At 38.7% G+C, this 22,511-nt stretch overlaps 1 protein-coding gene across 1 annotated transcript in view; it reads right to left on the bottom strand.

Moving 5' to 3' along the window:
* Positions 1-22,511, bottom strand: part of CPED1 (cadherin-like and PC-esterase domain containing 1) — a 429,690-nt gene that overhangs the window by 48,154 nt on the left and 359,025 nt on the right. Inside the window, exon 16 of the mRNA XM_006859362.1 lies at positions 2,027-2,144. Within this exon, the coding sequence (XP_006859424.1) occupies positions 2,027-2,144 (118 nt within the window). The remainder of the gene's footprint in view (positions 1-2,026; positions 2,145-22,511) is intronic.

Here is a 22,511-nt window from a genome sequence, read left to right as displayed (position 1 = left end):
GAGCTGATCTTTGAAATTTTCTGTTCAGCTCTTGGACCTCTTCGATTCTTCTATTTGCTTTAGCTTCTCTACACTGGAGAGCAAGTTTCAGAGTCTCCTCTGACATCCATTTTGACCTTTTCCTTTTTTCTTGTCTTCTTAGTGACTTTTTGCTCTCTTCATGTATGATGTTCTTGATTCAGTATGAGGAGTAAAATTAAGTTGCTTTATGATGATTGTAAACTGTCATCTGATAAAAAGTATCTAACTGGGCACACTGGTGTCTCCTTTGTCTGTAATCGTAAGCATCTCATTTAGGAGGGGGTCATAAATCACAGCACCTGACACACCATAATGGGCAAATCCCTCCCTATGCACTGGCTGCCATTTATTATTCAGAACACATGTTCAAGAACAGGGATATGCCCACGTTTGTTAACTGTGCGTGCCAAATTGCAATTTGTCCTGCCCGTTTGTGAAACTCATTTCCCAGTCAAGCTGTGGTGTGAAGTTCACGGTGAGGGTAGAAAAGCTCCTGATTGTTTTCTCAGACTTTTTTGATGAGGGGAAAAGTGAGGTCAGGAGGTGAGTAGTAACCTCCGAAGTTTAGAGAAGATGTTCAAAGCTTCTCTCTGCACTTTGGGGACATTTCAAGTCCCACTTTGGTTTGTCCCTCTAACCTCCATTGAAGGAAAAGCTGGGGAAGCAGAGAAATAGGGTAGGAGAAGAATGACACAGAAGTATTTCACTCCAGTCTGCTCAAGTTGTAGGTAGGACTGAAAGCTGTGGTTTGAATTTAACATCATATTTTTCCAGACTCTGACATTAGTGATCATTCTCAAAACATTTTTAAAGTGAGAAAAGGTAATATAAAACTGAACTTGAATCCTTTGCAGTTTTTACGATTACAAGACCAACAGATATTTAATATGTACCTACCAGTAACTATAATAAACGTGTAGGTACCAGTAACCAAGGAGCTCTGGTAGCGTAGTGGTTGTGAATCAGGCTGCGAACCTCAGGGTCAGCAGTTGGAAACTACCAGCTGTTCCACGGGAGAAAGATGAGGCTTTCTACTCCAGTAAAGATTTACAGCCTCGGTAACCCTGTACAGGGTCACTATGAGTCGGAACCTACTCCACAGCACATAACAGCAACAACAACCAGTAACCAAAAGGAGACCTGGTGGTGTAATGGGTTACATGTTAGGCTACTAACCACAAAGTCAGCAGTTCAACTCCACCAGGTGCTCTGTGGGCGAAAGATGAAGCTTTTTGCTCCACTGAAGAATTATAGCCTCAGAAAACCCCATACAAGGTTTCTAAAAGTCAAAACTGATTCGACAGCACACACAGAGCCAGCCAGCTGCCAGAGTCAACTTCAACTCATAGCTACCCGTGTGTGTCCGTGTAGAACTGTGCTCCACTGAATTGTCAATGGTGAATTTTTTGGAAGTAGATTACCAGGCATTTCTTACCAGGAGTTTTTGCTGGGTAAACTCAAACCTCTTACCTTTCTGTTAGCAGCCAAGTATGTGAACTGTTTGTACCAGGCAAAGAGTCCTGGTGTGGCACTGTAGGGTAAGCACTGGACTGCTGGGAGAGACTTTTGAGCTGAGATCTGTAGGATGAATATGGATTAACTGCACAAAGTCAGAGGAAGTGCTGAGATGAGCAGTTGATTGATCAGTCTCTCAAATATTGAAATAATAGATTTATCTGAATTGAATGTCTTGTAATTCTTAATTACAATGAAAAATAGTGTAAGAGTAGTGCCTTGGTCATAAAGAAAACTCAAGCTCAAATATTGGTAACTAAAGAATGAATGAATTTCCAACAGCACTGAATTGTTGTTACTGTTACGTGCTGTTGAGTCAGTTCTGACTTATAGTGACTCTGTATAGGGTTTCCAAAGAGGGGTTGGTGGGTTTGAACTGCTGACCCTGTGGTCCAGTGCTTATCATACACATCACACCTACACACAGAACTCTGTATAAAAGGATTTTTGTTTTTTTCCTTAGAGAAGTGATAACCAATATGGTAGTCACCTTTTGTGTCTCCTGATGGACAAATCTTTAGTTCAGGCTGTGAAATGGCTTCAATGTAGTCAGAAGAAATAGGTTGTAATCCACAGGCCTCCTCCGGGTGAATCAGCAATCCACAATCCTGCATTAAAATGACAGAAATAAGAAGTCATAGTAACTTACCTGAACCCATATTAAAATAAAAAATTATCTAATAGATAAGATTATGGATACAGAAAACAATTCTTATTTACTCTCCTTGGGGTGTTGCTTTTTCAATAACTATACTCTAATGTCGAGTTGGAATCAACTCGACAGCACTTAACAACAACAACAAAAGTAGTCCTGATGTGGCACTGTAGGATTAGCACTAGAACACAAGGTTGGTGGTTCAAACCCATTACCCACTCCTTGGGGGCCCTATATAAGGTTGCTATGAGTCAGAACTGGCTCAACAGCACTTAACACCAATGTATTGCGAGATGAGTCCTGGAGATTTATTTGCGATAATTAGCCAATGAAAACTGTGGAACACAACAGTCCAGACTCATTTTACATGGGATGGTTGTGAGTTAGCTGCTCAACAGCTGTTAACAACACCACCATACAATAATCAGTAAATATCTGTTAAATGAATAAAAAGACTAGACCTAATTCTCTCTCTTTTTATATCAGAAATCTTCTGTAATGGAGAGAAATGATTGTTTTGACCTCTTCTTTGCTCTGTAAGTCTTCCTCTAGTCAGCCATTTCTAGTCACCTCTTGTTGTTGTTGTTGTTAGGTCCCATAGAGTTGGTACTGACACATAGTGACCTTATGCATAGCAGAATGAAATACTGCCTGATCCTGGGCCAACCTCACTACTGTTGCCATGCCTGAGTCCATCGATGCTGCCACTTGGCCAATGCATCTCATTGGGGGTCTCTTATACTCGGACAAATCCTAGTCACCATATTGCTCTCTCTTACTCTTTCTCTGTTTTTGTTTTGTTTTTTCTTTCTCTCTCTCACCCAAAGTTACTATCGGTCAGATATACTGTTACTCACAATGTCACCTATATTGTACTTTATATCATGCTTCCCAAATCTGTTCCAAGTGCCCATAATTTCAATATCAATGAGATTGGAAGAGCCGATTTCCAAACCAGACATCCCAAACCTATCTGGGTCTCCATTCTCTCCCTACTTGAAACTAACTAGTCACCTGATCCTGCAGCAAAGTTCTCCTCCTCATTTCTATGGACTTCATCTTTTTATGGTGATCATCTTGGCCACTTGACTGGCCTGCTCTGCCATCCATATATCCATGCTCTGCATGGTTATTAAAGTTATCTTTCTAAAATGTAAATCTTACTAACTCCCTTTCCTACTTCAAATAATTCCTTAGTCTGCTCTAGAATAACTGCCTCTAGAATACAATTTGGCTGCTGCCTTTCTCATTGTTGTTGTTGTTGTTAAGTGCCCTTGAGTTGGTTCTGACTCATAGCAACCCTGTATAGGGTTTCCAAGGAGTGGCAGGTGGGTTGAACTGCTGACTTTATAGTTAGCAGTCCAGTGCTTATCCTACAGCACAAAAAACCAACACTTCACCTTTCTGTTTAACTCCCCTTTTATTCAGTTATCCTGGGGAGCACAGTGACTGTGTAGGATAAGCACTGGACTGCAAACCACAAGGTCAGCAGTTCAAGCCCACTAGCCACACCTTGGGAATAGATGAAGTTTTTTGCACAGATTTAGAGCCTCAGAAACCTTATATAGGGTGGTTATGACTCAGAACCAACTCAACAGCAGCACTTAACAACAACATTTGTTACCCTAACCTACCTCCCACTCTCCGTTTGTCCTGAATGACTTCTCATTCCCGCCATACTATTTCTACTTTCACATTCCTCTATCTGCTCCTACTCATCCCTCAAAATGCACCACCCAAAGTCGTCCTCTCCCTGGAAGTTTGCCTGACCCACTCTGAATTGGGTGCATATAGTATTCTTTCTTGTTGGGGTGCTAGAAATGTTGTTGATTTGCCATCTCTCCACTTACTGCATCATGTCTCCTAAGTGTTTCACTCCAGCCTTTACAGTGTGGAGCTAGTGACCGAGAACATATGCAATAAAGACTGCTTGTTGAATATGAATGAATGAAGGATCTAATGGAAAGAGGTTTCTTGTGGGGCTGACGATAAGAAAAGCATGCTAATCCTTTAGATGGCTTTTCATAAAACAAAATACTATTTATTCTCACATCTCTCTCTCTTTTTAATGAGAAAAGCAACAAAGTAAGCTAAACTGAAAGAATTTTTGTTCTCATGGTCAGTTTTGAAACAATAACGTTTCTGTTTTAGGACATGCACTAAAAGTTGACAGAAACTTTTAGAATGAAGCAAATGTTAAAACTGCACTGAAAAATGAATTTGATATAAGATGCACAAACATCATGTTAGGGATCTTTTATTTCTGACACTGGAAACTGTCTCACTAGCAAAGAGAATTTTAATTTTTTTTCTTGTTAATCAATCATTTTCAACTTCAAAGAAATTAATTTTTTGGATGCCATATGATTATAGGAAAATTACTGTAATCATTATGATAATGACTATAAAGTAAAAATAATGACATTTGAGTTTTGAGCTTTCTACTTTTTTTTTTTTTTTTTTTATGAGATGTGAATACGGACTTCAGTGTTCTTGCCGTGGCTCTGACGTGTGCTCTTCTTTTTTTTTTAATGTGTGTGTGTGTGTGATAGAAAAACTCTCATTCATTTTGTGAACATCAACCTGTTGTACTTGTTAAGTGCTGTTGAGTTGGTTCCAACCCCTAGTGACCCTGTATTGGGTTTCCAAAGAGCAGCTGGTGAGCTTGAACCACTGACCTTGCAGTTCACACTGACTCTGAAATCCAGCGCATTAACCTATAGCACCAGGACTCCATTATAATTTTATATATAATTGTGAGGACTGCCTTATAATTTTGAATTTGAACTTTTTCTCTTCTTTTTTCAAGAAGATTCATTTCTTAAAATACAAGCTGAGAAGAAGATGGCACTTTCTGAGTCATACGTGGCTCACTTGAAGAGCCTTAAATTTCAACAATGTGTCATAAATACAGCAATGTCCTAATAGTGACTTCAGTAGGGCCATATTTATATTTAGGAGGTGCACTTTTAATGTGCTCATAAATGATTCCATTAGGTTTTCATTTTCAAATAGCATATTAAAAAATGGGGAGGAGACTGAAAGTCTAAATTAGTCCTCCAACTAGGCATTGAGTGACTACTCTTATTATAGAGTATATTGCAAATGTTTTTGCAAATCCAGGACAAACTTTAAATTGCTCCTTAAAGTTCTAACCTATTTTCAACCTAACAGAAATCTGGTAGAGAATTTTCATGCTTCTCAAAGGTAAAATTGGGGAATTTTAAGCATAATCATAATCAAAATAGCTATAATTTTCTTAACTTTTACTATGTGTCGAGCACCATATTAAAGGTTTACATACAACAACAACTTCCTTCATTTTAGAGACAAGAAAACAGAGATATTCAATTATTAAGACACAGAAAGTAAATGAAAGTCTGTCTCACTTCAGATCCCTGCACACCTCATTGTAACACAATGCTGATTTTTATAAAGATGCGGCAAATCATTGCTATTACGATCTGATTTCAGGCTTTCTGGGAAGGGGGCAATACTTTATCTCTGCTGTCTGACTTCCACCACGAATCACAACTGAAAACTGGTTCCTGGAAGCCCAGTTGCATTGTTACTAGCTGCCTTCCAGTCAGCCTCCAATTTATGGTGACCCCATGTACCACCAACATCTATGATCCACAGGGTTTTCATTGACAGAATTTCAGAAGTCAATCTCCAGCTCACCTTATACTGTCTTAGTCTGGAAGCTCTACTGAAACCTGTTCAGCATTGTAACAACAAGCAAAAGGTCACTGACAGACGAGTCTTGGCTTAGCTTAAGGTGACTTGGCCAAGAAGTAAGCAGGTCCTCCAGCATCAAAAGTGAGAGTTCTACCACTAAATGTCCACTGATCCCTCAACTTGCACTCTGTTACATCTTATCAGACACAGTCATAGCTAGCCTGGACCTAGACCAAACCAATTTACAACGTTAGTCCAGATCAGAAAGTTTTGTGAGTCATCTTTCTGTGTCTAGCATTTAGCACAGTCTTGGACGTGTCAGAAACACTTAGTATATGGTGCCCAACTGAAGATATTGAGAGTGTGTGGGAAGAAGGTAAGGAGAAGAAAGATTTGGATGGCAGGCTGAATCCCAGATTCAGGTCAGAGATCAAATGAACAGAGAACATGAATACAAACATAACTTATATAGCTGGTCCTTGATCTCTCAGAGTGTGGGTATTTGGGGCACTGGAATGGTCTCAGATATACTTCTGGCTCTAACGTTTATAGGTCTCAAAAAATAAGAATTATCCAGATAATCTCTGTATGATTTACTTTAATTCTAAATTTTTACGTTTGTGGCTTCTTTTCTGAGAAATTTCAGATGGACACATTGTACACACATCTTGTTCCAAATGGATGAATTATTTTCTGTCTTCACATTGTCTCTAAATTTAACACTGCTTTCCTTGTACTGAATTCAGGCAATCCCCAAATACTGAGTAGCTGTTTTGTGATTCACAGTGTGAGACACCCACAGAATATTGATAGAATAAATAGCTGAGGTACAAGTCAGCACTAAATGATTACATCATAACTTGAAATCATCCTTTAGATGCCACTTTGATGGAGTCCTGGAGTAACACTGGAGGATAAGCACTGGACTGCCAACCACAAAGTTGTCAGTTCAAACCTACCAGCTGCTCCTCAGAAACTCTGTGAAGGATCAATATGAGTTGAAACCTACTGGATGACACTTAGCAACAACAACATGCCACTTTGATCCAAAAACTGAATGCTCTTCAAGAAGGAAAGAAAGCAATGCATATAAATTCATTTAGCTGAGATGTCTATCCTTGAGGAAGAGCAATTTGAAAGTAATTCTCAAAATACATGCATATGCCTTTAATTCAGCAATGATACTACTGAGATTTTGTTTTATTCTTTAGAAGCATGCAAATTTATAAGCATGGATATTTACTGCAGCATTTTTATAGTAAGCGGAAACTCAACACAACTCAAGTGTTTATCAAAAGTTGTTAGTTGGTGCTGACTCATAGCGACCTTATGCACCACAAAATGGAACACATCCTGGTCCTGTGCCAAGCTCACAATCAGGGCTACGGTTGAACCATTGCTGTTGCCACTGTGCCACTCCATCTCACTGTAGCTCTTCCTCTTTTTTTGCTGACCCTCCACTTTACCAAGCATTATGTCCTTCTCCAAGGACTATTGCTGTCTGATAATATGTCTAAAGCACGTAAGATGAAGTGTCGACATCCTGGCTTCTAAGGAGCATTATGGCTGTACTTCCAACACAGATTTGTTTGTTCTGGTGGTCCATGGTACTTCTAATATTCTCCTCCAACACCATAACTCAAATGCATCAGTTTTTCTATGGTCTTCCTTATTCATTGCCCAACTTTCACATGAATATGAGGCTACTGAAAATACCATGATTTTGTCCTCCAACTGACTTCTTTGCTCTTGAACACGTTAAAGAGGTCTTGTGCAGGAGATTTGCATAACGCAATATGCCATTTTATTTGTTGACTGCTGCTTCCATGACTGTTGATGGGTGATCTGAATGAAATGAAGTCTTTGACAACTTCAATGTTTGTCTCCATTTATCTTGATGTTATTTATTGGTCCGGTTAAGATTTTTGCTTTCTTTATATTTAGGTGCAATCCATACAAAAGGCTGTGGTCTCTGATCTTCATCAGTAAGTATTTTAAGTCATCTTCACTTTCAGCAAGCAAGGTTGCATCATCTGCATATCACTGGTTGTTAATAAGTCTTTCTCCAGTCCTGATGCCACATTTTTCTTTATATAACCCATCTTTTATGATTATTAGCTCACTGTACAAATTGAGTAAATACAGTGAAACAACACAACCCTAGCGCACACCTTTCCTGATTTTAAACCATTCATAAGAGTGCTGGTTAAATAAAAGAGGGTCTATGAGTATCCCAGAACACTTAATTGTGCTCATGAGGAATCTGTACCTGGACCAAGAGGCAGTTGTTTGAACAGAACATGGGAACACTGGATGGTTTAAAATTAAGAAAGGTGTATGACAGGGTTGTATTCTTTCATGATACTTTTTCAACCTGTATGCTTAGCAAATAATCCGAGAAGCTGGGTTCTATAAGAAAAGCATCAGGATTTGAGAAAGACTCATTAACAACTTGCAGTATGCAGATGATACAACCTTGCTTGCTGAAAGTGAAGAGGACTTAAAACATTTACTGTGCTCCAAGAGCACAGCCTTCGGTATAGGTTGCATTTCAATATAGAGAAAAAAAAAATCCCCATCACTGAATCAATAAACAACATTCTTATCAGTGGAAAAAGATTGAAGTTGTCAAGGACTTCTTTCTTCTTGGATCAACTATCAACACTCATGGATGCAGCAGTCAAGAAATCAAATGATGTATTGCATTAGGCAAATCTGCTGAACAAGACATTTTTAAAGTGTTGAAAAGCAAAGCTGTTCAACTTGAGGACTAAGGTGCGCCTGACCCAAGCCATGGTTTATTCAATAATCTCATATGCATGTGAATGCTGGACAGTGATTAAGAATTGATGCTTTTGAGTTATGGTGTTGGAGAATATTGAAAGTGCCATGGGCTGCCCATAGAACCAACAGATCTGTCGGAAGAAGTGCAGCCAGAGTGCTCCTTGGAGGCCAAGATGGTCAAACTTTGTCTCTCATACTTCAGACATATTGTCAGGAGGGACCAGTGGCTGGAGAAGGATATCATGTTTGGTAAGGTGGAGGGTCAGAGAAGAAGAGGAAGACCCCCAACGAGATGGATTGGCCAAGTGGCAGCATTGATGGACTCAAGCGTGGCAACAATAGTGGGGTTGGCCCAGGATCGGGCAGTGTTTCATTCTGCTGTGCATAAGGTCACTATGAGTTGGTACCAATGCAATGGTACCTAAAAACAACAACATCCATATTATATAATTCTTAAAAAAGAAAGATGCCAAATGAAGCTATGGGGAGGTATAGAAGATACATTATTATGAGCAGTAAGGCAAGTTTCAGGATATCACGTATACCATGATCTTATTTCAATAAATGAAGGAACCAGATACTATTATTATGTATGCTGACGAATAGGTAAGTTTAGGAATGATACATAAGAAACTTTAAACAGTGGCTTTCTTAGAAGATCTAACAATGATAATTCAGAGATGAGAAGGGTAAATGAACTACATTTTTATGTGTTTGAATAATTGCTATGATTATGAATCATACATATGTTTTAAATAATACAGGATAAAATAAGAAAATAATATTGGAAATGATATTTGTGTATGAGACTACACAAAAAAATCAGATAAAGAAAATTAGTGTCCAACAGAAAGGACTTTCCTGTGTTTGTGGAGCTTATAGATGACCCATGAAAAGAAAGTCAAAAAGGTGTTCCAGATTAAAGGTTGAGCATTCAAAACCTTGAGGAGTTGAGTGAAAATACGGCTTTTCAAGGTCAGAGTGGAAGGTTTCTGAAGAGCAGCATGGGAAGTGAGTGTGTTGTTGTTAAGTGTCGTCGAGTCGGTTCTGACCAATAGTGACCCTGTATAGGGTTTCCAGGGAGCGGCTGGTGAGCTTGAACCACCAAACTTGCGGTCCAAACCAACTTTGCAGTCCAGTGTATTAACCCACAGCACCACACCAGCAAGTCGGTAGAAATCAGCAAAATTAGAATAATCAGTTTTAATCTGGCTCATGCTAATGACAGGAAGTTCAGAATTATAACCATCAGTTACATTTCTTTAATTTTGCTTTGTTTGATTTATTTTTCTGGCTAAGTCTCTAAGCTCTATCTTGTTTTATAAAATTTATAAATAATTTTACTAAGTAATTGTCCATTGAAAGAGTAATATACATTCAATTTCTTTTTGGAAGAGTAGAAGACCTTTTGACTTTTATTTATAGTTTCATCTGGTAACACACTTACAGTGAACAGGGTTTGCCTATATAATTTCTTTCTTTTGAATGAAAAAGATGTAGTTAGCTAAGTCATTCTATTTTGTGCAGACAAGTGCTCTGAAAGAATTGCTTTAAAACTCGGTGGTTTCAATGCTTGATGTTATCCTGTTTTAGTGAATTGACAGAGACATTTTCCAATTTCAGTTGTTATCAAAAAGAATGGAACTTGCTGTTAGGTAGCAGAATAACTTTTGCTCGACTTATGTATGTTTGCAGATCACAGTATTACTTACAACAATAATGAGTCATCATACAATTGTGTTTCTTCCCTACACAACTATCAGCTGAAAAGTGACTATAAATCTTGCTATCAAAGAATTTTAATTCAATCCTCAGTGAACTCAGGAAAGGGGGAAATTGAAATACATTATAAGCAGATAAAATTAATTAACTTTATTAATATGGCACCAAACATGCAATTCTTCTTCAAGCCAATCACTGAACTAATCTGAAGGTTTATTAATTTATCTGTTTTAACTTAAATGGCCTCCAAATCAGCTAGGATGAGACCACAGTCATCCTGCTTGCTGGACTCCATTCTGAGAGTCACCCGCTATCTTAATTTAGAAGTACATGTGAGCCTCCTGGCTTTGTAGAGTTTGGACTGGAAAACCTTCAGGGATGAGGCCTGGTGAATGACTAATGCTTCCCTCTTCCGGTGAGCCAGAATCCCTCAAGGAAAGCAGGCTTTTTTGTGGTCTTTCAGCACTTCTGGTTATTGTTTCAGATGGATTCCAGAAGGGTTAATGTGCTTGCAGACGAAAAGAAAGAATGAGTTTATGTGTTTATATGTCTGACAAAGTTCAGTTCTGTTTGATTTGGGACCAAAAGAGGAGTGGATGCACTATTTTGAGTTCTCGTATACTTTGAAACCTCTGGGTCAGTTTTGGAAATGAGAAAACAACAGCAACAACAACAACAACAACAACAAAAAGCATTTCATATTCCAAGGGAGCAAAACCTATTATTTGTCAGGAGAAGCAAAAATAGTAGTGATTGGAAATTGTAAGTAGGCTACAGAGCTATTTTAAAAGCCGACTTTAAATGATGTGTACCTACCAATAAAGGTGAAACCAATCATCACAAGTATGTGTCATGTATTAAGTAGGGAACAGTTCTACTCACTCAGAGTAAACATAACCGCTGTTCTAGATAGGTGTTTGCATAGGTTGTCTCACTTATAAGCTGTTGTGGTGGTGGTTGTGTGCTGTTGAGTCAGTTCCAACTCACAGCGACCCTGTCTAGGGTTCCTGAGACTAAATTTTCATGGGAGCAGAAAGCCCCATCTTTCTCCCAAGGAGCTGTTGATGGCTTTGAACTTATGATCTTCTGGTAAGCAATCCAGTGGGTAATCCACTACATCACCAAGTTAAGTAGTCCATTAATAAAAAAAAAAAAATACAAGCTTTAATCATGACTATAGCTTTGGCAGAGGATCCATCTGCCATAATGGCCTTAGTAGAGTTGAGCATTTTAATAAAACACACACTTATAGCAAACTAGTCAGTTTGGGGCACTCCATAAGCATTTCCTGTCTAAATCATTCTTGGTAATGACTACACAAACACATCTATACCTATACACACTACATGTATGTCCACATATGTCTCCACACACAATGATCTCTATACTTAGGGAATTTTATACCTTGTAGAAGGAGCCCTATTGATGCAGGTAGTTTAGCTCCTGGCTGCTAACCATAAGGTCTGTGGTTCAAACTCACCATGGTCCCCTGGGAGAGAGTTGTGGCAATTCTCGTTCATACAGATTGCAGCCTTGGAGACCCTATGGGGCAGTTGTACTGTGCCTTGTAGAGTTGTTAGGAGTTCGGAGCCAACTCCATGGCAATGGGTTTGGTTTGATTTCGTTATATCTTGAAGGAACTTAGGAATTGACTATCAAACATTACTTTACGTCTCTGACTATACACCTTTCCAGGTGCTGTGAGTCACTGAGACATCTAAGGAAGTATAAGAAGAGCATGTGGGTATCAGTTAAAGATGCCAGTGACTATCCAAGCCCTATGTTGTTGTTGTTGTTATGTGCCATGGAGTTGGTTCCGACTCATAGCTACCCTGTACAGGGTTTCCAAGGCTGTAAATCTTTATGGGAGCAGAAAGCCTCATCTTTCTCCCTCGGAACAGCTGGTAGTTTCGAACTGCTGACCTTGCGATTCACAGCCCTATGAGTCTTCTGTAAAATGTGTATCAACTGTTAGTATAACAAGCCTTCCTAAGAATTTCACGAATGCACCAAAAATTCTAAGCATCAAAACATTCTGGTGGGCAGAAACATAGGCTAAAGTATATTTAACCTTAATGTGGTGCTGTAGGATAAACACTGGACTACAAACCGCAAGGTCGGCACTTCAAACCTGCTACATGCTCCTCAGAAACCCTGTACAGGATCACGAGGAGCTGGAACCTACTCAACAGCACTTAACAATAATAACACGTTTACTAGTCAACAGATAGCTTTCAGAAATGGTAATAGAAGGTACTGGGAAATATAAAAGATCGTGTCATACAAGGTCATGTCTCAGCTTAGACAAATAAGGAATTAGTTAATAAATATGAACATATTCAAGGAACTCTGATGATGCTGTTGTAACTGAAAGGTTGGTGGTTTGAAATGATCAGCTGTGCTGTAGGAGACAGATGTGGCAGTCTGCCTCTGCAAAGATTATAGCCGTGGAAACCCTATGGGGAAGTTTTGCTCTGTTCCAGAGGATCACGATGAGTTGAAATCAACTCTACAGCAGTGGATCTGGGTTCTGTTTATTACTGGAGTTCCATGAAATTGATTAGAAGCAAAAAGAACAGAAACCCACCACATTTTTCTGGGAATTAGATTTCCAAAGAAGTACAAGGCTAGCTTATAAGAGCTTTTGAATTAGGAAGCAAAAGCTTTGCAGTCCCCAGTGAGGGTAATCTCTCAAACATCCACTTAAAGATAATAAATAAGAATGGAGCTTTCAGAAAAATTAATGGTTCAAGGAGTTTCTCCAAAAAGCACACGAGGGGTAGCTAACTGGACTAACCTAAGAACTTACTTCATACTAGTTCAAGGGATCTTTATAAATGCTGCCCAAGTGAATTCAGTAGTTGTTATAAACAATTTGAACTATATTGTAGCACTGTGCTCTCCCTAGCCAAGCTTACCTGTCATAATCATAATGTATGTCATCTGAATGTGATTTAGAGCCAGAAAAAGTGCAGTCGGGAAGCATGCCTCGTCAGTTGACATGCGTATTTTACAGATCCAGGAATAAAGAATCGCATTCCACAATTAATTCCAGTTAAATAGGGGCTACTAAGTGATATATGGACTCCGGGTGTGACACTGTAGGATTAGCACCGACTGCAAACCACAGGGTCAGCAGTTCAAAACCACCAGCTGCTCCTCAGAAACCCCATACAGGGTCGCTATGAGGTGGAACTGACTCAACGGCACTTAACAACAACAAAGTGATAGATGAAATTTGTTATGCTGCCTAAGAATGATTTCATTATGTGTCTTAAAGTTATAAATTGCATTATTTATTCATGCTTTAAAAGTAATTGTTTAGCATTAGATAATATTCTAAAGCTGACTCAGTAATCAGCACGCTGTGTTTTCACACTCTCAAAGCATGCCCAATGTAATTAAATTCTATCTGAGAGGAAATGCTAATGCATTCAAACCTGAACATCCAAAGTGCTATTGCATTGTGAAATCAAAAGCTAATGTTAATTTTTAGTGCACACATATCCTAACAATGCCAAAACTAGACAACTATGAAACAGGACTGTGCCTATGAACAGGATAGCTTTTTATATGTATATTTCACATTTTCATCCCATGTGAATCAGGAATTTAAAAGCTCCACTAGGACTCATCTAAAGTAAACTACCGTAAGATATTTATCAATTACAGAGGGTCTGGAGAAACTCAGCAAACCTCACCCTTGATATATGATCAAGAGAGATACAGCATCACTTCTGTGGTATTCTTACAATGAATATGTGACCTCTTTTTATCATGAAAAACCATCATACAGTTCCTAATTAAAGGGGGTTCTACACAAGAACTAACCTGTACTCCTCAATATGCCAAGGTCATGAAAGATGGGTAAAGAACAAGGAAGTGCCACAGACTGCAGGAGACTAGGGGACATGACAACTAAGTGCAGTGTGGTTCTCTGGATGGACTCCAGAAACAAGAAAAGGATATTAGTGGGCAACCTGGTGAAACCCAAATGAGATATTTGGTTAAGTAAATAGCACTGCACCAATGTAAATTTATTAGTTTTGATAAATGTGCCATAGTTAACATCCTAGCTTCCTAGGGTTGCCATAACAAAATACCACTAAGTGGGTGGCTTTAATGAACAGATTTATATCCTCACAGTTCTGGAAGCCAAGAGTCTCATCTTTCTCTGATAATGACTTGACTGTTAATCAGCAACCCTAAATGGCACTTAACAGCGACAGTGGTGTAGTGGGTTACAAGTTGTGCTGCTAACCTCAAGCATGGCCGTTCAAAACTACCAAATGTTCCAGAGGAGAAAGACACGGCTTTCTGCTCCCATAAAAATTTACAACCTTTGAAACCCTCAGGGTCACAATGAGCCAAAATGGACTCCATGGCACATCACCACCTACAACCACCATCTTCAAAGAAAGACCCTATTTCCCCAAGCAAAGTCACAGATACAGAGGTGAATTAGGACCTCACCATATCTTTGGGGAGGACACAATACAAACCATAACATTTATGGCAGATATTACTATAAGGGAAAGTTGGATGAACAGTACTTGAGAACTCTCTGTAGTATCTTGCAAATTTTCCGTACATGTAAAATTAATTTTTTTTAATTGAAAGGTTAGTCCAGCACAATTTTATAATCATGGTTTAGAACTTTCTTTCGGGGTAGTAGAAGATTTTTCTAACAGAGTACCAGACTCTGTGAAGTTCTCTCATTGGTATTCATAGGAATTGCGGAAGGATAAGTTATCGTCTCAAGAAGAGCTAGAGTACACCTAACATGTTTATGGGTTGAATCTTCAGGAGACAACCATTTCAGCTGGGTTGGAAAGAAGAAAGGGAAATGCCATTTATAGAGTATCTAGATTCTGCCAAGCACCATGCATCGAATCCTTACAACTGTTTGAAGTTGATATTATTATCCCCACTTAACAGATGAGAAAGTTGTGATTTACAAAGTCTGGAGCATCTGGACTTTCAACATGGATCTTTCTGACTTCAAACCCCTGCTTCCTAAACTGTAAACCAAAACAAAACTAAATAGAACACACTGTACTAAGAAACAAAACTTTGTTTATGAACCATTTACTGATCAATTAGCTCCTCATTAGGAAAAACTCTTTCTTCATGGCCACAGATGGCATTCCTAAATGTAACCAGATGCACTTTGAAATGCTTACATTTGGTCAAAAGTGGGACCAGGCAAGTGAATGATTCAGGCCAAACCTGTTCCTTCCAGTGGAAAGAGCCTCAAAGCACCTTCCCAACTCAAACTGGATCACTCATCATTTTTATTTTCGAAGAGCTTCTCACTAAGTAATGACATATTATTGAAATACTAAAAAATAATTCCCATGGGAGACAATGAACAAATATTTATGGCTTATTGCCTATCATTAAGGAATATATTTGTTTTTAAGATTTTCAAAATTATCAGCACCCATTTGTCATGTGTTTTCAGTTCGCAAAGAAATTTATAGTTTATGTCAGTTACTCATTTGTTTTGTTTTTTCAATTTATTCTTTTAACAGATATTTGTTCAGCATCTACATGAGTCAGCCACAGTCCCTGCCTACATGGTGTCTGGTAGAGAAACAGATATGTAAACCCACAATGGTTGTAGAAAGTGTTAAATATGTAATGTTGATTGCACAGGACAGTGTTGGCAGAAAGAAGCATGATCAATTTTGCTTTCCAAAGGAGATGCATGAGTTGCAACTTGAAGCCTATTGGAGTGTCCCAGGCAGATGAGACAAATGGAATATCCAATAATAGGAAACAATAGAGGAAGGAGTTAGGGAAGCCCAGAGCAATGAGCCCTCTCCTATACAAATGCCTGTGAAGAAATGGGCATCAAAGAAATGGGCCTTTGCAGTTAGTTTTTTTGAAATGGACTAGAACCTTGATTTCAAACTGCTAATTTTTCATCCCTGATGTGACTATTAGTTTGTGGTTCAGCCCTTGGCCATAAAATACACACCATACTTTGGAACAGATTGGAAGAGTATTTTATCTAGTTGTGTTTGGGGACTGTGTAAAGCATGTGGCATTTGGTTACAAATCTCTGAAGCCATTTGTTCAGAACCCAACTCAGCCTTATCAGTTCTGGGTATCGTCAGTTACCATAAAATATATCCAGTGAGGAGGTGGCATTTTCCTGTGCATAATGCGCTATCTTCCTTGGCATGCAATGCCAAATAAAGGTTTGCCCATGGAGAAAATAGGATAAGCACTGAACTGCTAACCTAAAGGTCGGTGGTTCAAACCTACCAGCTGCTCCTTGGAAACTCTTTACAGGGTTGCTATGAGTCAGAACTGACTCTTCAGTAATTAACAACAAGAAGCCCAGTTGTAAGAAAAGGTGTTCTATAGAAACGTCAAGATCTAAGAATGTCACTGGATTGGTCTTACGTTCTCTATGGATTTTAAATTAGCTCATTATTTCCTGAAATTGAATGCTGTTGCTGTGATTTGATCATTTCTGTTAAATGGTTGCAACAATTCACTGCATTAGATGAAATGAAACTTTTATTCAAAGCCAAGTGGGGTGAGTAAATACGTCCTGACAGATGAAATATCTGTAAGTGAGTCTCCACGGCTTCAGTCTCAAGAGCCTGCTGCTCTAAGTCAGTCCCTTATTGCCCCCTATTCACTCAGTCAGAGGCTCTGGATTTGCCCTCCTCTTTGCCACATGCTGAGCTGACTTGTCTCCAGCCATTGCTTCTCAATCATCCACAACCACGCAACATTTCAAACTGATCTCCAGAATATGCCACTTCTCGGAGTAACTCAACAGCTGTTCTGAAATCCTGCTGTCAGCAATCAGATCAACCTGCCTCGCTTGCCTCACCTAGCAAAGCTGAGTTATAGCTGACACTGCCTGGGAATCAGAGGCCTGGCTTTGTTCTAGAACTTTGCTGTTGTTCCACTGACTAGATCGCATACTTTGCTACCTCTCAATGCTTTATCTTTAAAAGGTCAACTATATCTTAAGGCTCCTTTGAGCTAGTTTTGACAGGTCAAAACCAAAGCGGACACAGAATTAAACACCAATAATTCCCACCAATTTCCTCTACTCTACCTTAAGACTTCCTCCTTAATTGCAGTCCGGTATAAGATTGGATAGTTTTTTAAAGGATAAGTTGTTCAATAGGCTGATCATTATTTTTTTATATCATTCCCTATGGTATTTTATAATACCCAGATCCTATTTTAATTGTACCCTAAGAAGTTTATTGAAATAAATATGATACCATAATTCATAGAAGGGCCGTATGTTTCCCAAATTATGTTCTAAGTAATACAGGATTTTAGGAAGTTAAAGACAACCTGTTTCTGTTGAGTTCATTCCAACCCCATGTGTGTCAGAGTACAACTTGCTCTGTTGGATAATTTTAATGAACTTATTTGATTGATGGAGGATTTTTTTGGAAGTAGATTGCCAGGACTTTCTCCAAAGTACCCTCTGGTGGATTTAAACCTCCGAGCTTTTATTTAGAGTCAAGTGCATTAAGCATTTGCAATATCCAGGGACTCTGGGGAAGTTGTGCTTGCTGTTGTTAAGTGCCGTTGAGTCGATTCTGACCCATAGCAACCCTTTATAGTGTTTCCAAGGAGCAGCTGGTGAGCTTGAACCACCAATCTTACAGTTCAAGTGACTTTGCAGTCTGACACATTAGCCCACAGTGCCACACCAGGAAGTTAGTAGGTGTTAAGTCAAAGGATAGTGTAAATCAATTAAAACAACTTTTGGTAAAAACATTTTAAATAGATTTTACCTAACTTTACTGTCAACACTTAGGTGTTCTTCCAATAAATTTGTATCATTTAATATAGCTGATTCTAAAAATAGTGAAACAAGTTGCTTTTGTTTACTGTGCAGACAACTCAGCTTCTTCAGAGTTTTAATTTCCTGAGGAGATACTCATTTTGAGGATAGCCTTTTGACCATCTATTAAAGAACCTGTGACCAGGAGAATCTGTATGAACTTACTCAGCTCTTCTGATGACAAATATATGCATAAAACACGAAACCAAGCAATCACATGGAATCATCTGTTTTATGACATGCTCATGAGTAAAAAACTCCGAAGTAGCAGGAAGGACCCAAACAAAAGAAAATACCACAAAGCTATAAGGAAACAACTGACATCCATTTTCAGCTTTTTTTCAAATTATAAACAAAAGAAATGTTTGGTAATGACAGACATCTGACTGGAACAACTGAGAAATCATTATAGGGAATGAATAAGTTCTTGAATTAGCTGCAAGTTTTCCCTTTCCAACAAGTCACATATTATGCACATGATTGTAATCATGTATTCTGTAAATACACTCAATTCTTTGCTTGTTTATAGTGAATATCCTACGTATCAATAGCAAAGTCATTATTCAGACTGTGGACTGTGCTGCGAAACTGAGTTCTCAAAGCAGGATTTCATCTTCGTAAAGTATTAATTAGCCATGTTGCCCATGCCACATCTGATACCGTTCATTACTATGCTCTTGAAATTGGTCATATGTGATGGCGTTATCCCATGGAGTTTACATAAATACAGAGCGCTGGCATGGAAAGCCATTGAGTCAAGGTGGCATAATGACAAGTAAATAGAAGGATCTAGATCTAACATTAGTGATGGTTGTTAGCTACTGTCCAGTCATATCTGAATCATGGAGACCTTATGTATAACAGAACAAAATGTCCAGTTGTACACCATTTCCTGCTATGGTGCTGTAGGATAAGTACTTGGACTGATAACCATAAGATCAGTAGTTCCAACCCACCAGCTGCTCCTCTGAAACCCTATAGAGGGTCATGATAGCACTTTACAACACCAACAACACTAGCTCCATGATTTTTTATATGTTTGAACCCATTATTGAGGCTATTGTATCAATTCAACTTATTGAAGGTTTCCCTTGTTCTTGCTGACCCTATGCTTTCCCAAACATGAGGTCTTCTAGAGACTGAAGTTCCCAAAATGACAGATGTAACCAAAATTAACACAACTAAGTCTCACCATCCTCATGTACAAGGAGCATCCTGGCTTTATTTCTTTTAATACACAGTGGTTCAGGAGGGTACTGAATTCAGATTGTGAAATTAGAATTTAACCTCCAACCTCATCATCTTTCTGTGGTCCTGGGCAAAGTAAACCCACCTCTTGCTTCAGTTTCTGCTTATAGTCTTGTTGACAGAATTAAATGAATTAACACATGTAAAGCCACCATTCATGGCACACAGTATGTGTTCCATCAATGTTTTTATGAGTAGAAGTACAGTCAGAATGCTCCTTAGCAGTGCAGATGTGAGACTTCACCTCACATACTGTGTAACTGCAGTCAGTAGAGACCAATCCCTAGAGAAGAACATCATAGCTGGTAAAATAGAGGGTCAGTGATAAAGAAGACGGTGACACAATGGCTGCAACAATGGGTTCAGACATAGGAAGAATTGTGAGACTAGTGTAGGACCAGGCAAGCTTTTCTTTTGTAGTATATGTTGTTGTTGTTAAGTACCATGGAGTCGGTTCGGACTCACAGAGACCCCATACAGGGTTTCCAAGGCTGTAAATCTTTATGGGAGCAGAATGCCTCATCTTTCTCCCGTGGAACCGCTAGTTTCAAACTGCTGACCTTGAGGTTGGCAGCCCGACTCGTAACCACTATGCTACCAGAGCTAAAAAATTTGGAAGACAACTACATGGCCAACTGACTGGAAGAGACACCCAGTTGACTCAGTGGCAGCTAACAGCAACCAATGGTTAGACCTGAGTATTTGCTATGTGCAATAGTCACATTATGTATATACAACATTTCTGAGATAGGTAATATCTCTTCTTAATAAAATTTTAAAAAGATAGGGCCCACAGCATGTAGGTGATTTATCTGGTCTATTGATTAAGAACCAGAATTAACTAGCTGCCAACAGGTTTGGTTTTGCCTTTAATGTTGAATATAGACATACGCCTGTATGAGTCTAAAACCCATGCTCAATTCCTCCTATCATTCTACAACTTAAAATAAAGTGACTTGGGTTCTTGTCTCCCTCTGAATCATGCAAGCTATGTGACTTGAGACAAAGGAATTCCTTTTTCTGAGCCTTAGTTTCCTCATATTTAAAATAGGATACCAACATTTCTTATCTCTATGTTGTTGTTGTTGTTGTTAAGTGCCATCGAGTCGGTCGGTTCCGACCCATAGCAACCCTGAACAGGGTTTCCAAGGCTGTAAATCTTTACAGGAGCAGAAAGCCTCATCTTTCTCCCACGGAGCAGCTGGTAGTTTCGAACTGCTGACCTTGCAGTTCGCAGCCCGATTCATAACCACTACGTTACCAGAGCTCCTTACACAAATGATAATGTCTGAGAAGGCATTGGGCACTTTTAGGTCACACTGCAATGCTTCTTTCTTCCCCCTTAGTGACTACTGTCTAATCTGCTCTTAAGCAAATGACTTATAATAATTACAGGATACAGGAATGGACTCATGTTAAGAAATGCCCACATAATTTAAATTTGCTTTGAGTAGGCTTAAAAGTTGTTTTTGTTGATGCTTTTTTTTTTTTTTTTCAGAAAACTTTATTACATATTGTGGTATAGTAAATTATGGTTGTTCTATCATAGTTTCCTATCATAAGAAGGATTCTGTACTTGGAAAATATAATCTTGGTGATAGAAATGATGCTTGAAATTGCATGATAGAATTTTGCATGGTCAATGAGTATTCTATGCAAATAATATTTTTTAAACATCGTAAAAGGTATCTGTACACATGGACCTCACTAAATGGGATACACAGAAATAAAATTGATTACATTTGTGGGGAGAGACAGTGGAAAAGTTCAATATCATCAACCAAAACAGGCCAAGGGAAGACTGTGAAACAGACCATCAATTGCTCATATGTAAATTCAGAATGAAGTTTAAGAAAATTAAAACAAGTCCACAAGAGCCAAAGTATGATGTTGAATATATTCTATCTGAATGTAAAGGCCATCTCAAGAATCTATTTGGTGCACTAGACACTAATGATGGGAGATCAGAGAGTTATGAGATAACATCAAGAGCATCATACAAGAAGAAAGCAAAAGATCACTAAACAGACAGGAAAGAAAGAAAAGATCAAAATGGATGACAGAAGGATGCTGAAACTTGCTCTTGAGTGTAAAGAAACTAAAGCAAATGGAAGCCATAAGGAAATAAAAGAGCTGAACAGAAAATTTCAAAGGACAACTTGAGAAGATAAAGTTTTATAATGAAAGGTGCAAAGACCTGGCAATAGAAAACCAAAAGTGAAGAACACACTCTGCACTTCTCAGGCTGAAAGAAATAAAGAAAAATTAAGTCCTAGACTTGCAGTATTGAAGAACTCCATGGGCAAACTATTGAATGATGCAGAAAGCATCAAAAAAGGTGGAAGGAATACACAGGGAAACTGTACCAAAAGAAATGGTCATTGTTCAACCATTTCAAGAGGTAGGATCAAGAACTGATGGTACTGAAGAAAAAAGTCCAAGCTTTACTGAAGCCACTGGCAAAAAAACAAGGCTCCAGGAATTGATGGAGTACAAATTGAACTCTTCCAACAAACTGAGGCAGCACTGGAGGCACTCACTCATCAGGAAGACAGCTACCTGACCAACCAATTAGAGGACTTCTATATTTGTGTCCATTCCAAAACAGGTGACCCAATGGAATGTGGTAACCATTGAAGAATACCATTAATATCATATGCAAGTAAACTTTTGCTGAGGATTACTAAAAAACAGTTGCAACAAACCATTGACATGGAACTGCCAGAAATTTAAGCTAGATTCAGAAGAGGACATGGAACTAGAGATATCATTGCTGACATCAAATGGATCTTAGATAAAAGCAGAATATACCAGAAAGATGTTTACTTGTCCTTTATTGAGTATGCAAAGCCTTTTGACTGTGTGGACCATGACAAACTGTGGATAACATTGTGAAAAATGAGCATTCCAGAACACTTAATTATGTTCACGAAGAACCTACACTTAGATGAAGAAGCAGGTGTTTGAAAAGAATAAAGAGATCCTGAAGGGTTTAAAATCAGGGAAGGTGTGTGCCAGGGCTGTATCCTTTCACCATATTTATTCAATCTGTATACC

This window comes from Chrysochloris asiatica, unplaced genomic scaffold (assembly GCF_000296735.1).
Source record: "Chrysochloris asiatica unplaced genomic scaffold, ChrAsi1.0 scaffold00032, whole genome shotgun sequence".
Taxonomy (NCBI): Eukaryota; Metazoa; Chordata; class Mammalia; order Afrosoricida; family Chrysochloridae; genus Chrysochloris; species Chrysochloris asiatica.
The sequence above is the reverse complement of the archived record's forward strand: the minus strand, read 5'-3'. Positions and strand labels throughout refer to the sequence as shown.